The sequence below is a fragment of the Esox lucius genome, chromosome 13 (genome assembly GCF_011004845.1).
Source record: "Esox lucius isolate fEsoLuc1 chromosome 13, fEsoLuc1.pri, whole genome shotgun sequence".
NCBI classification, from domain to species: domain Eukaryota; kingdom Metazoa; phylum Chordata; class Actinopteri; order Esociformes; family Esocidae; genus Esox; species Esox lucius.
Window position 1 is genome coordinate 18335741 of NC_047581.1, and position 16590 is coordinate 18352330.

Below are 16590 nucleotides of genomic sequence, written 5' to 3' on the forward strand. Positions count from 1 at the left end.
TAAAAGTTGTGCTTTGAACTTTGTGTTTTCCTTGATTCACTACAACTTATCCCTGTTTAACAAAAATACATGCATGTAAAATATGATATTATAACTTCAGCAGGATTACATAGACATGGCATGTTAAACCAGGTTTTATTATACAGTAGCAGCTGGAAAACAACTTCACTTCAGAAAAGAAATGCTGTCTTAGTTGAACCACTTATTAGAGAAACAATGCTCAACAATACACATACAATGTCTTGGCGTTAGGTTCTGTGCCTTTTGAGTAACTCACCACGATGGTGCATACAATACTACTAAATACCAATCACCCCTCTGAAGGAAACAGAACCAACAGGTGGAGGCTGGGGTGGTGGATGGGTTTAGCAACCACATGCAGAACACGAAGCAGAAAGAGTGAATACCCTGACCGACTTAAATAGACTGCCATATTAGATTAGGAAAGCTTGAGACTGGTAGGTGTTTACACATTTTAGCAAATTATCCATGTCAAAGTGGAAACATCTCTCGGGTTTCCTCTTCATAAATGTCTGGTATTTCACCAATTGGGGAAGTTATCATTGTGACTGTAGCACAACCATAAAGCTTGTTCTCATACTGGATAAGTTGTTTCCAAAATCCACTATTTGGCCTGATTATAGGTCGACAAGACTTGACCCATTTATGTGCCTCCAAAAGTGTCATTCCATGGTGCTTCATTAGATACACCAAGCAAAGCGTTGCTGAGCGACTCACACCAGCATTGCAATGAACCAATGTGTGTCCATACTGCTCTCCAGTGAGTTTGATTTTATCAGCTACCTCATCAAAGTAATCACTCAGAAGAGAAGATGGAGAGTCTGTAACAGGTATGTTTACATATTCCAATTCTGCAGTAGACATTTTTGTGTTGTCTTGTGTTGCGTTTATGATGCAAGTGATGTTGAAACGAGATACGTTTGCCTTGTCATTTGCAGCTCGGCCATTGCTGAGGAAAAGGTGTTCAGTGACTTGACACAAACCTGCAAGTCTCTGTGTACCAGATTGATGCATGGAAACGGGTTAGTCAAAGGAATTATGAAGTCAGCGATGATCACGATGGCACTGTAAAAATAGATGGGACAAAGACACTGCTTTTAGGCAAACAATACACTACATTTGCATGTGCCTATTAACAGAATTATGTGGCTACATTTATACACATCTGCCGTCTCGGATGATCATACTGCTTTCCAAATAATTTCTGAGTCTTCCTGAAACGCGTAATTTTTCACAACCATACTTCCAACAGATCTAAAATACATTTAATTTTTTTTGTGAATTGTTTTTATATCTATGAAGGGAAAATATCAATACGGATCAATTAGCTAGCTAGCGAGATTGTTCAGATGCAGCTAATCCTTAATTTCATTGTTTTTAATTCAGTGAAACATCTTCGACATATGCGCTTCAGCTATAATCACTGAAAATAAGAAAATAACCTAAATTCGTTGAGCGAGCTCAAAGAATTTCCAGGAAGTGGACAAGGAGAAAAAGAATGGAATCAGAAAAGGCTTACGTCTTGTGAGCAGGATAAAAAAAGCATTTCCGTCAATCTTCCGGGTAACGGAAATGTGGCATAATTCAAAATAAACGTGCCCAACGACTTAGGAAAGTGTAACACACATAATCTATTAAGACAATATACTTATCGAAAAATTATTCATATTTGTTAATATTTAAAATACATTTCCATAAAATGTGGGTTTTGAAACATGTTCCAAGGTAAAAAATTCATGCAAATCACTGACTCCGGAATACATAATGTGATATTCCTGAGTATTTACCACAATACATTCACTGTGGCGTGTATATTTTTGCTGTTTAGGGCAATATGTATTTCATATATATTGAAGTGTGGCCAACAGTGTGAAGTGTATTACTGTGTTTTGCAATGGGGGGGGGGGGGGGGTAATAGTGTGGCTAGATCTAGCACACAGTGCCCATTTAAAACTGTTGAGCACCCGAAAATTAACCAGAATGATATCATCAAAGTAAGGATTTCATAATTTTATTTTTTACATTTCTATGTCAATTTACATGATCTCTAACCGTTTGTCAATGTGCTCCACTTTATCTTTATATTATTCATTGTATCATTTCAATAGTATTTCTCTTTAGTTAATATTTTTTTCACATGTAGATATATATTTTTGTAATAATAATATATATTTTTACAACATACACTATGCAAAGCTGCAAATACGAATTTCTTATCCTACAAATCGGGTTTCAACTCAGACTTTTACTTTGAAGGCAAATCATAAAAAATGTAACTCTTATTGTTGCTGCGGCATCGCTAATGTTGCCAGCATGACTCTAATTGTCTTGTCCAATGACGGTCTTGTAAGCGACACAAAAAAGTACTTCCTGGTCAATGCATTTCGGAAGAAATGACCCACATTATTATAGCAAATAGTTTCCATACAGTACATTACCCGTATTTATTACCTGCAAATATTAAAATGAAATGTCCATTTAATTTTGACTCAAAATTATTTTTGACAATTCGTAATGTTAGGGTCAAAATGACCCGGGGTGGGGAATGGATGAAAAATGTTTGTTGAAAATCCTGCTAAGCACCGATGTAAAGTAGAAACTGCCTCACTGCACCTCAAAACACACACGCACACACAAACAGTCAGTGTTTCAGTACTTCTTTACCAGGTCATATGAGGTGAAAAACTGTCAAATGTTAGAGAAATTTCACTCACTGAGACCCTTTGTAATATGTAACATCACACACTAAAAGTAAAATCACCCCTCACATCACCTTTCACAAATACAAGATTTTATTATCGTTTTTATTATTGGAACTGAACTCTTCTCAGGGCTTTTGTTGAGTAGTATGTGGGAGGGTCCAGGAGGTTCTGTTTATAACTATTCAGAGGTGATATTACTTTTAGGGCTAGATAAGGACCGTGTTCATATTTTACTTTGCAGACTGCAAACCCAAAAATGAATCAGTGGTGAGCTTGTGGGATACAGAGATAGGCCTGAGATGTATTCTGTGCAACCATGTCACTTGAGCGATTTCATATATTCTCCAGAGTTGTTTTCTTTTATAACTGTGACACAAGCCCGGCACGTGGTGTGAGAGACAAACTTGCTGCCATTCGAGATGTGTGGGACAAGTGAGTGGAGCGCTTGCCATTTCTCTACAGTCCTGGACCTGAAGCCACTGTTGACGAACGGCAAGACCCTTTCAGGGGTCGTTGTCCTTGTATGCCTAACAAGCCTTCTAAATAAGAAATACAAATATGTGTGGCATGTGCAGTTATGCTTAGAAGATGCAGGTCTACATTGGAAAGCAAGCTGGTGTTAGCTCTGAGAAGAACCAGGGCATGAGGGTAGTGCTAGACAATTGAAGTCCGGCCTTTAGTCTGGTTCTGCAATGCGCTGGACATACAATGTCTGCATACAATGCATTTGTGCTCTGGTCTGAGATCAGCCCCAGATGGGACATGGGAAAATGTTTCAGGAGAAGTTAATTTATTTTATTAGTGGGGGAATTCTCTAGTAACGCCCATATTCACAGAAACCTGGCCTCTGTGAACATTATCATGGCTTATTGTGCCCAGATAACCTGTCCTGATCCATCTGATTCACTAACTTGGATTTCTTTTAACCCCAAACATAGAAGTTGTCACAATGATCATAATATTTAGACATATTATTAAGCAAAACAAGCAGATGAAGATGAGATGAGATTAAGCAAAACATTTATACATTAAAAAGTATTGGTTAATTTTGTGCATCATAGCAAATATAGATACATTTTGGTTTTTGGGATGAAAACCGAATGTTGAACATGTGGTCTAAATGATCTACATTGTAACAAAAAACAAGTACAATTTATGATTTATATGAGCAATTAGTTGGTTATGGATGTCAAAAACAGTGTTCGGGATATCAATAGTGAGTATTGAGTTGTGATTTACCATGCCAGGTCAATTTGACCCGCTAACATAATGAGTGTAACCAAAATGTTTACATAACACAAGCGTTAAGTATTAGTGTACCACTGAAATACTTTGAGTTGAGTTACGGAATTCCACCTAAAAATTCCTCCACTTTACAGCGTTTTTGGTTTAGGTATTATGTATTAGGATTTGTTGCTAGTTTAAGTTTAGGAATAAAGTTATTGAGGATAAGTCTCAATGTTTGGGTTAAGATTAGGGCTAGGATTTATTTGGGGTTTCAGCTCCGCAGTAGAATAGAAAATCTATTGTGTGTGTATTTATTTTACAATATTTGTGTTATCTGTCATTTTCACAGGGATAGTGAATTGTGATCATTTCTCAGTCCTCACAAACAAAATAAAGCTATTTTAGGTTTAAGGTTAGGGTAAAGGTTAAGTGTTATGGGGTAGGATTAGGAGTTAGGGTTAGGTTTAGATTTAGGGTTTTGGGCGTGAGGGTCAAGGTTAGGTGTTGGGGAAAAAGTTGTTTTGTAATGTAATCAATTTATGTCCCAAAGAGTTGAGTGTGTGAGCAACGGTGTAGTGATGCCTGGAGAAGTGGCTATACTGTAATCAGGGGTGTAGAATTAGGGGGGACAGGGGGGTCATGACCCCCCCCTCCCCCAATATTACAGACAGGTCAATGTGACCCTCCTGGAAAAAAGACAAAATCCTGGGACTTTGCTAATGACTCATAATTGTATCCTAATTTAGTTACTTGTTTGGTAATGAAGGGCCTACTTTGCATCAGCTACACTGACTCAATGACAAAAAAAGTCATTCATAAGAATACAACTGATGGCACCTTTATTCATAACAACTAGTTTCTAAGTAATAAATTATTTGATTGTTATTCGTAAATATAATAATAATGTATGTCAGGCAGTCATTCATGCAATGGTATGCAAAATCATGATCCTATTAAACGGCTACTTTTATTGAGATGCAGAATATAGGTATAGAGGACATACACATTAATAGTGTAGTAAGAACATTTACTTAAACTCCAATAGAGAATAGTACAATAAAGAATACTACAATCCAGGTATTCCAAAACAGTTCAAAGGTTCTACCAAAAACGGTCAAACTTATGCATGAGTGTGGGTGAGAAAGTAAGCATATGATTTAGTGAGTGTGTGTATTGAATGAGAGTGTGTGTGCCCTGTGGCCTACACTGCAGAGGTGTCTTTAGCTACTGATGCCTTTAAGCACAACTCATTTTTCAAAAAGTGTGGCATTTAGATTTTGTTGATGGGGCCGGTTGATCAGTCCAGCAAAAGAAAATAAACGCTCTACTGGAGCTGAGGATGGGATGGGGGATACTGCTCCAAAGATGCCAAGTACCCGTTTTTCACCTTGACCTTCAGGTATGGATGCCTTTTCTGTTCTGATCTCAACAAGTCTTTGCAAATTACTGAGTAGGCACCAATCAGAGGCAGCATTTTTATGATGTCATTATTTAGACTTTTCACACACTATTTTGCAGTATTTTTAAGCTACAAAATACTAAAGTATTTTGATACAAAATATGAAGCCATTTTCATCAAATACAAATGACAAAATTCTAATTTGTATTTGAAATACATGCATCATAAATACTGCCCATCCCAACACCATGTAGATACATTGGAAACCAACTAATGAGGTTACTCATTACAGATATCTTTAAATCAGTTGCAGATATCCGCAATGTCTATTGTTGATATCTTCCACTGAATTATGACTAGTTGTAATTACAGTTCCGGATATCTATAATTTAATTCTCAGTAGTCATGATTCCAGTTCAAGATATCTTAAATCCCCCTCAATTTAAGATATAATTAAGATTTTGCGATATCTTAAATGACGTTTTAACTCATAAATCAGTTGTGGATATCTGAAACTGGAATTACAGCCAGTCATAATGTAATTGTAGATGTCTATTATCAAGTTATAGATATCTTCGAATTCATTTTGATTGGAGGTATCTCAGATTGGAGATATCTTTAACTTTCATTCTGCCTAGTCAAAATGTAATTACAGATATCTTGAATTGGGGTTTTAGTTAGGCACAATTACGTTGCGGATATCTGTAGTTACATGTAGGAGTCTGGAGCGGGAGTTAGTGGCTTGCTTGTATTCAAACACGTTACTACTCTTCCAAAGTATGGCGAGCATTAACCGTCATGTCAGACCTGCGTGAGACCGAAGTTCTAGTTTTTTACAGAATGTTTAAGGCTGCAGGCACTTTTAGCAAGAAAACACAGAAGATTTACTTTCTTTGAAAAGTCGATTATAAAAATTCCAAAAATTCTTGTTCGCCTCAAAATCCCCGATTTCATGACATTTTTTATTCTATCCACAACTGAAACCGCAATTCTTGCTAACACCGAAATGCGTTTCTGGGCCAATATGATCTGATGCCTCGCATGAGAAACGTCATACAAACAATTCGAAATAGTCATAATCACGTTTGAGATATCTGCAACTATTATTGTGACTATTCAAAACTAAATTACAGATATCTTCAATTTCCATTTGGGATGTGTAACGATCGAGTCGAGTGTCGTTTTCTGCGAGGTCATTGCTGATATCTGTAATTCACTTCTGAGTAGTCAAAACTGATTTACAGATCTTTAACTGTAGTTTTGACTAGTCAGAATGACGTTACATATATCTTTAATCAAAATTATCACTAAACACAATGTTGATATCTGTCATGTTAATTCCAGATAGTCAAGTATAGCGAATAAATGTTAAAACGTCTTGCCATAGGTACCAAGTCCTTACCATGGAGGATCCGGTTGCTTTCAAAATCTGGAAGTGCACCAGCAGAGCTGGCAGTTTTGTCTGCTGCTCGACTACGTTTATTTGTTTGGACAAATGATAAAGTTGTTTGATTAGTTCGTTTCATTATGTATTTCGGAAGTAACGTTAATTATTTTCCCACTGGGGAAGAAAACGGAATATTCTGGCAGTCAAAAATATTTGACTGAAGGTACATGAGGTTCTAAATATCAAACCAATCAGAGCTATGTCATACGTCGGTCTCTGGCACATTATTTATTGATCGTTTTTTAAATGTTGCGTTTGTAATAATATTATTCGACTGGGTTTTGTATGCTACTACCACAAAAATAATGTATTTTGCATATACGTTCACTGTACTAGATTCATACTCAGTAAAGAAGTCAGTATACGCTATGCCCGCTGACAAAACAAATAGGTAGAAAGCGTATACCTGCGCATACCCTCAACTAAACCACTGGTAAGAAGTAAGTGTACGCAATGGCAGCTGACGAAAATGTGGGTATACGGCGTATACCTGCATACCCTCCACTACACCATGAGTGTGAGTGTGTGTGAGGGGCGCGGGGGTCTTTATGCAATTCATGTATCTGTTATTAACTTGGATGACAGGATAGCGGTGGATATTGAATATACAAAACAATGAATATTACAGCATTATACAACTGTGGCTTCTGTTTAAGATAGGGCTCTTATTCGGATTACGATGTAGGGGTCACGCCGAATGTTCGTATATATATTACATTATGCTGGTTGGGCAGGCGTATAATTTGATCATGTTGTTAGCAAACGGGAAACTATAGGCTAATGGGAAATGTTTACGTTATCCCCATTTAGACTTTGCCTCATGTTATTCGATTCTGGCTTACCACTGCAGGTTATTTACACTGCCTAGTCGCCTACAGCCATATTTAGGGTTACCGAGGAAACGCGCAGATGGTGGAGGGGACGGGGCAAGGAGGGGCATTTTGTCATCAGCTTGCATTACAATAGGTTGTAGAAAGAGACCTGTGGCAGCTGGAGTCCGACATGTGTCTACTGGTTAATTCCCCGTACCAACCAAACTCTCCTTTGTTCCGGCTTTCGTCATTGTTTAAACACAGGCAGCTGTTAGGCACTAGGGTACCAGACAGACCTCTCCGCTCATTGCAAGCAGACGCACTTCATCGGGTGGCCCCATTACACGAAATCAAGGCAGGGGTATGTTTGAAATAAGCTGCTGGGCGCTGCACATATAAAAAAGATGATTAGCTTCAAATCTGGAATAGGCCTATCAATGTGTTTATTCTATCCATCTTATTCCATAATGCGTTTTTGACACAGCTCGAGACGAGCTCTTCATGGAGCTATGCTTGGTGATACAGCAGCTGCGAGACCGGTGCATTTTGGATCTATGGCCAAAGGTAGGCGAATAAAGGCATTCTGCTGACTGATTTTCTATAATGTTCTAACGATGTGTTAGATAAAAGTCCCTTAATTGCCTGATTTCATTCGTGGGGAGAATACAATGTTGGTATTAGGAGTGGCTTTAGGCACAACATTATGCGCAGGAGAACAGAGAACAAGAACATTGTCTGATCAAGGATTTAGAAAATCCACATTTAGGCTATATAGGTTAAATCGTTCAAAATAGGTTTGAAAAATCCTCTTCGAGAGATGATTTTGAAATTATGTTTGCATGGTTTTATCATTATTAATCGCTATTTAGAACGATTGACGCACTTATGAGAACTAAACGCCCTTTCAAAACCCAATTTCAATTAGGTTTAAAGGCAAACCAAGGTACCTACCTTCATACAAACACTGGGATCCGCCAGGCTTATTCATTGTTTTGAAATTCGAATGCGCCAGTAACCCAATGAGTCATCCACTATTTCCGTAACTTTTCGTTTAAGCAATAGATTCGGTTCCATTGTTTAGTTGAATAATTCTTATTTTTTGTATAGACAGACGTTTATGTTTTTTGCATAGATCACGCAGGGCCAGTGTGCATCAATGTAGTTTTGTTATTACTAGCAACTATCTATCGTGTTCAAATCCATCGCTATTTTAACAAATGCGTTATTTGCTGTTATTCAATGTCCACAGTGGCCAAACCCGCACCCCTGCTGGCACGTCCCCATGATGACTGTGGTTCCATGGGGTCTTTGATGGATAGACAGAAGGATGTAGGAGTAAGGGGTATGTGTGCAATATATCCACTCCCGTGGTCCCGTTTTCCCATTTTTTTGTGATTGAATGTTTTTGGAATTAGCTGCCTTAACAAGGGAATACATTTATTTTGGAAAAACATGATACATCTGCTGATATATATATATATATAAAAGCTACTTTAGTAAACCTCACATCCCACATCACAGGATATATTTCAGCAGTCCGAAAGGCCAATGGTACAGCACACCCTTGTAGGGTTTTTGGGGGCAAGTGCTCCAGGGGGTTGTGTTCCACTTCCTGCTGCTCCCTGCTCTGTGTTCCTTTCCAGATATGCTGAGGAGGATACTGGAAAGATGAGCCAGCCTACAGAGAGATGAGTAAAGCTTAGTTAAAAGCATGTCCTGACTGACTTCTTGACTCACAGGACTATCTACAAATATGTTTTAGAAAAAGGTAACACCTTTTCACAAGCTAATGTACTTTACAATGCCATTCAAGTCATTTATTGAGAAAGCCCAATTTGTTGCTAAATTATATTGTTATACACTAATGTGAACTGCTTTCTCTGGCCTCATGATAGGCATTTAAGCAATGTCCTGAGGAACCTAATTTTGTTTGGTATAATTTATATCAGAAATACATATAGCAATTATATTAGACATGGTAATAACAGTCCCACATTTGTCATTGTTTGTCTCAGACCCAATATTCATATGTCAATAATTGTATTTGGCTTAATTGCTATATAAAATGCAAACCCATTTACAAAGAACTTGGGATGCTGCATAAAATGCAAATACAAAGAGAATGCAATGACATGCAAATCATTTCCCCCTGTATTTAATTGAAAATAGTACAAAGACAACATATCAAATGTTGAAATGTTATTGTTTTTGAAAAAAATTACAAAAAAAACGTTGGGACAGGGGCATGTTTACCACTGTGTTGCATCACCTCTTCTTTTACCAATATTCTGAAAGTGTTTGGGAACTGAGGAGACCATTTACTGTAGTATTGAAAGTGATATAGGATATCAGCTGCTCAACAGTTTGGGGTCTCCTTTGTTGTATTTTTCATTTCATATTGCACCACATTTTTTCAATGGGTGACGCGTCTGGATGGCGGCATATGTTACTCCAAATCCTGTTTATATTGTTCAGCATTTATGGTGCCTTCACAGATGTGCATGTCACCCATGCCATGTGCACTAATGCACCCCCATACCATCACAGATGCTGCCTTTTGAACTGTGAACTTAACATTTGATATGTTGTCTTTGTACTATTAGCTAATGAATATGGGGTTTAAATGATTTGCACACCAATGCCTACTGTTTTTATTCACATTTTACGTAGCGTCCCGCACTTTTTGGGATTTATGGTTTGTAAATGTAGATGTAAACAATGCAATAATATTGGGTAACAACATTCTCACTTCTAGTCATTCAAAATAATTCTGCATTGTTTATAGTACCCTTAATGACGAATATTATAAAGCTCAATTGTTTGAGACCACAAAATCTGAAGTTCTACATTGAAAATACTGTGATTGAAGATTGCATATACACATAATTATATTAGTTTCTATATTACCCATAATTTACCCCAGTTTTCTACCCTCCCATTTTCCTGAGGTCCAATTTGTGATTATTGCTCTCCCTTCTTGCACCTGCTCTGTAGCAGGTATGGGATCGTTGAACATCTTGCCAAGTTATTCTATTTCTTACTGCATCCCATTGCTCACTCACCCAGGAAATGTTTTTTGGTACGTTTGTGCTTGAGGATAATACCTTTCCTAACCCACAACCACGTGACGAAGTTGTACTGCAAGACAGTAACTAGACCACTGCACCACTCAATTAGGTAAGTGTTATGTTCTTTATCATTTCGACGCACTTTCCTTTACCTGTCATTAGTTCTGTAAATTCACACTGAAGTGTTCAAAATGTATGTTCATATAATGATAATGACACAAATCAACATATTTTTACTCTGACACCTTTATCATTAACAAACAACATTTTGCATCATGAACAACCAGTCCAGAATCACTGATCAGAATCAGAATCACTGAGAGAAAGGGAATATAAAATGAGGGGTGAGATGGAAAGCAAGGGATTAGTGTGGGATTTAGTGTGTTTATTATTTATAATCCACTACAGTGCTGTCCCCCTATACTTCCAGAGAGGAAAGGCTGAGGGATAAACAACCTGAAATTAGAACCTTGACTTAATCCAACTAGCCTAATCTAGTTTCATGGCTGATGATGAACTTTTATATCCGACATATGCCAGATCAGCCTATGAAATGTGTTTGTTTGGTTGGGTCATCCCAGAGCTAGAGAAATAGAGGAAAATCATTGGCGCCGTCTTCCCCTATGTGCTGAAAAATTTGCTTCAACTCACAGAATGTTTCAGAGATAATAAGGTACTGGACACATTTAATAAAAAAGTGCAGTCAAATTCAACCATAATATGCACCTCTGGTGCTTGCCCTGTTTTGTCATGCCATGGTTTAGTCAGGAAACCTTGACGCGTTACTTAGTTTGCGACTGAAATCAGATATAGTATTTACACCATGCCAAACATATCAATGTGTGAAAACCACCTTATTACCAGAATCAGTATTTTTCTCTACCTGTCAAACTGTCTACTACTCAGTTCATCAGTTTCTCACTGTTGCTCAGTTTTCTACACATCTTTCTGCATTATGTACAACTGAAAACCTTCTCTTTGGGACTATATTACCATTACCCTTGCAGTTGTCCATGCGGTAAATCGTTACCCAGCCTGAACTAGGACCGGGACCAATGGCTTTCGCCCCCTGACTGATGGGCTGCACTTCATGGCTGCTGCTGGGGCACAGTCAAACCTCCATCTGAAATCTTTTTCTGTTAGAAAAATTGTATTTCTATTTCAATGATGTGCCTCACCTTGCTCTGATTACGTAGATATTTTACTTGACCTGCCTCAAATGCAAGTACAGTTGATTGCAAGTACAGTTGTTGGTGTGTCTGAAATTGTAGTGTGCTTCATGCCATGTTGTTCAGGCCTTTGTTTGATAGGACTATGCCATAAGAAGGACTCATTAGAGTGGAGTTTTAGTCATGGCTGTGGGAAGATGATTTGATCAAGGGGTGCTGGCAATGGCCGAGCGTGAGTCTGTGTGCATCAGATTAGAACGGAGCATGCCCATCTGCAGTATTAACACGTCAACATAAGGGCAATGAATGCCAATGATGAATGAACGGATGATGTGCGCCAATGGGCATACAAACCACACACAGATTGTTAGTGCTCAAACGTAATTTTTTTTTGGGAAACTCGTCGGGGGTGTTGAGAATGTGACACCCCAGCACCCCTACTTCCCATGGCTATGATTAGTGGTGTCTGATGCTTTGGTGTTTTGCATTTCCTTCCCTGGAATATACTCTTTCCTTTTGGTTATCTGTCCTTCTGTAATATAACTCTTAACACATTCTAAATCACTTCTACACTAACACTGCAGTCAACTAAATCCCGGTCCAGATACATAAAATGACACAAGACATGATCAGATGAGATTCAACTTGCTAGTTTTAGAATGTTGGATACCACAACACCTGAAGACAGTTGGCAAAATTTTAAGAAGACAATATGTGAGAGCGTTTCCACTGTAACTTAAAAACAAAGTGGGAGCTGCGTGTTGAACTGTAGCCATCAGGTGTCATAATGTACCAGAACAGAGTACACTAGCTATGTAGAAATAGCTAGCTAGTTATCTGGTTGGCTAGCTAGTTGCTTGACTGAACACAGGATACAAATATTTTCTGACTAAGTGGATGTGTCTCATCACAATAAAAAAACAAGTTGGTTTTTGGAAAGACCGTCATGTCTTATGCAACTGAACTGGGCTTAAGACTGCTTTTCCTGACGTGGTCAGCACGGACCTTGCTCTTCTTCACCATACTCACTTCCTCATTCCTTTGACATCTAACATGACTAACCAAATCTAGTCTGCTGTGATGGCCTTCCTGCTAATTTCAATGAAATGCTTCTAACCAAGCCAACAGGCTGCATAGTGATAACAAGTCTGTGCTGCTGGAGTGTATTATTTGTCAGCTTTAACATTATTGCTGTGTTGTGAGGATGTTACAGTAGTGTCTGTATATCTGTGTAGCTTTGTTTGTTTTGGGTATCTCACAGTCTCATCACTTTTGTTAAGGTGGTTTCCGGAGGCTTGGTTTGTCTTGTAAAGCATGTACTCGTAACTCTCAATAACTGTACCTGGAGTACTGAACTATCTAAGACTGGGACAATTCTGGTTTGTTAACCTAGACTAACAGTGTAAAAATCACTAACTTTTCCGGCTTTGCCTGATTACAAGCATCCTTAAACTAATAGCCTGTGTTTGTGCCTGTAGGTGTGCTGTGCGTTAATTCATTTGGAGATTTGTAAGGCCATTACAAAGTTACAGTTATATGTATATATTATACATATAACACATATAACTGTAACTTTGTATATATATATATAGAATGTTGTCATTACTTCCCCTTTAGTCTAAATAAGGAACTATATGCTGCTCGCCGTTGTTTTACCAATTTCCAGGGCCCTTCTGCCCACTGTTGCTTGTACTAAAAAGAGCTGGGCATTTTGTGACGTAAAACACTGCTTTATTATTCTGCCACGCTCCTTCGGCTCTGTTTATTTTATCTCTGTAGTGGCCTTTAGTCATGATTTCTACCCCAATAGCAGAAATGATTTGGTTGGTTGATTAGATGATGAGGACAGAGGTTACCTCCCAACTCTGACACCTGCTTCGTTGACATTTTTTAATGGTTAAGGTAAGGGTTAGGGTATGGTTTAGGGGCGGGAAAATAACTAAACCTTAAATTCCCTCCAAGAGCATGCAGCCCTTTTTAATATTCAAGCTCTGCCCTCACCGTTGAGGTAACCAATAAAGTTACGTCTACCTTTGGGGAAGGGCTGCTTCCAGAACAATATTCATGGAGAAAAACACCACCGTGCAATAATCTTCCCTGCCCCTATAAAACCAAACTCTCAACTGTGAAGAGATTTTTGGGCATTCCTTGATATATATGCACTAACAATAACCCTCTAATAAACTCTAACAGTACTAATGTCTGCTAACACACCTGTTGTTAATTTTACTAACCTGTACAATTGATGTTGGCTGGCTTGTCATTTTCTAACTCACAACTAACCTCTTGCTTTGTAAGAAACAATCCTCTCCCATTTCCTGAAATCCTTCTCTTACCAGACAAGGATCACCCTACGCTGTAACAAAAATGTGTTTATCTATTTGTTATATTCTTAAGGAAAATTATGCTGAAATGTTACTTTTGGCCCCCTGAAGTACAAGCTTGTTTCCAAAAATGTTGGTACGCTGCATAAAATGTATATAACAACAGAATGCAATTCCCAAACGCTTACAGGCTGTGGTTAAAAGAAGAGTTGATACAACACAGTGGTAAAGATGACCATGTCCCAATTTATTTGACACGTGTTGTTGGCATCTAATTCGAAATGTGGCTATTTTGTTCGATGACAAAAGAAAAATTCAGTTTCAACATTTGCTATGTTGTCGTGGTGCTCCATTCTATTGCATATGGTTTTACATGACTTGCACGTCATTGCATTCTGTTGTTATTTACATTTTACACAGCGTCCCAACTTTTTTGTAAATGGGGTTGTATATCGGTGAGAATGATTCCAGGATCTGGGATGAGAAGTAGAAAAATCAATAGATTTAAAGATGTCCGATTAGCTCATTGGGTTGATCATACACTAGTCCCCTGGGGGACAACTGAAAACAATCTATATGTAAATCCTACACCAGTTTAAGTATGTTAAAAAAAAAAATCTTACTTAATAATAATTAGTGACAAATGTGTGTCCCCCTGTCCGTTGTGTGGTCAACCTGTAAAAGGTGTTGAAACCAAGTGCTTGGTTTCCGTCCTGCATTTCCTTTGTCCCAAGGCCATTGTGCACATGGGAAGTGTGTGGTAACAAGATTAAGCCTGCATAAACATTTACCTGTATTCTCTTATTAGATCAAACCTGCCTAATACATGAGTGGTGACTGATGGTGTTAACATCTTCTAACAAAAGTTATGAGTCCTCTTTGGCCGTTGATGCCTTGTTCTTACTAATATCCTGTATCTTTTCTTAGACCTGATGTGAGTTCATTTGAACCATTCTAACCATGCTGCTGCCACTTATCTAACCCTCACTCCAGTCTGCCCTTTGGTAAGATCTAACAGCATCTGAAGCCATGCAGTAGTTTTTCTTTCTGAGTCACCAAGAGGACAGACATCCCTGTGTTTTCACTTTAATAACCTTCTCCTGAAATGGAGTGATAAAACACTAACTATTGGGGCATGATAGCTCCAAACAAACTAACACACTAACACACTAACTAATTAAAGATGCACTCAGGAGGTTTTGTATAATTTCCGCCAGCAGTAAAAGTGGTTCTCATGAGCCAAAACAGGTCCCTGTTTTTTGTTGTACTGCATTATCCAATTATGTACCAGATGAACCTTTTGTTACAAATGTTTTTTTGTTTTGTTTCATTTGTACATATCCAATTTAGTAACATAGAATTTGAATTTGGTATGCTTGAGATCCTGGAATGCATCTTTAATTATCTAACAAACTAACTGAAATGACTAATCATTTGTGCTGAGAGTTATACAGTTCTTAGATTTTGGTTCATTGTGTGTGTGTGTGTGTGTGTGTGCATGTGTTGGTGAGCTTGTGTTCATTGATCCTTAAACCGTGTGCATGAACTGCGTGCGTGGGGATGTTTGTTTGTATCTGAGCACGTTTTCTACTGAGTAATATTATGGCATTAGAAATGTTGTCCTCATCTCAGTTTAGAACAAATTTATGCCAAAAATGAGACCACATATTACCACATAAAAAAACAATTGAAGTATTTTTGTGTCTAAATTAGCATTTGTCCTGAGTTAACAATAACATCAGTGTAGAAAAGGTCTGGCTTAGATCCTCTATGTCTTACTGGCGTAACTGAATTAAAAAGATAAAATAAAACATTGTTCTTGAAGAAAGTGAAAATACCCATATTATATTTTATTTCTGTTTTCTGTACTGCGTTCATTAACATGATTTCATATTATTTTTACTTTGGAATAAACTGCTTTGAAAAGGGTCTCTTTGTGTTAATTTACTGTATATGCAGTATGTCTACAAAGTATATATACAAATATATGCATATGTGCTGTGTGTGTGTATATATATATATATATATATATATATATATATATATATATATATATATCCCTGTTTCCAAAAAAGTTGGGATGCTGCATAAAATAAAATGTGAACAAATTATTATTATTATAATTTATTATTAATTGAAAATAGTACAAAGACAAAATGTTAAAAGTGTATTGTTTTTGCAAAAATACATGCCCGTTTTGAATTTGATGCCAGCAACACCTTTCAAAATGTTGGGACAGGGGCATGTTAACCACTGTGTTGCATCACCTCTTCTTTTAACAATACTCTGTAAGCGTTTGGGAACATTTCAAAAGTGAAATGTTGTATAGGATTGCATCTGCTCAACAGTTCAGGGTTTCCTTTGTCATATTTGTTGTTTCATAATGCGCCAAATGATTTCAGTGGGGGACAGGTCTGGACT

General features: G+C 37.7%; 1 protein-coding gene and 1 long non-coding RNA gene across 7 annotated transcripts; one reads left to right on the plus strand and one right to left on the minus strand.

The window, feature by feature from the left end:
* Positions 1-119: 119 nt before the first annotated feature.
* On the minus strand, positions 120-1619 carry zgc:153044 (dual specificity protein phosphatase family protein). 2 transcript variants are annotated; one of them, XM_010876372.4, is made up of 2 exons: positions 1541-1619; positions 120-1086 (listed from the first exon to the last, which is right to left on the minus strand). In XM_010876372.4, the coding sequence occupies exon 2, from the start codon at positions 1033-1035 to the stop codon at positions 493-495; it is 543 nt and encodes a 180-aa protein (XP_010874674.1). In that variant the 5' UTR covers positions 1036-1086; positions 1541-1619; the 3' UTR covers positions 120-492. The 2 variants fall into 2 exon arrangements, with proteins under 2 accessions (XP_010874674.1, XP_010874675.1); XM_010876373.4 differs by having other exon boundaries at positions 1464-1543.
* Positions 767-16098, plus strand: LOC105014238. Of its 5 annotated transcripts, none has more exons than XR_004576705.1 (6): positions 767-851; positions 7873-7969; positions 8093-8172; positions 8858-9376; positions 10675-10785; positions 11684-16098. It is a non-coding gene; the product is annotated as an uncharacterized LOC105014238 (long non-coding RNA). The 5 variants fall into 5 exon arrangements; XR_004576706.1 differs by lacking the exon at positions 767-851 and adding an exon at positions 6831-6959; XR_828293.5 differs by lacking the exon at positions 767-851 and having other exon boundaries at positions 7553-7969; positions 8858-8950; positions 9252-9376.
* The last annotated feature ends 492 nt before the right edge of the window (positions 16099-16590 follow it).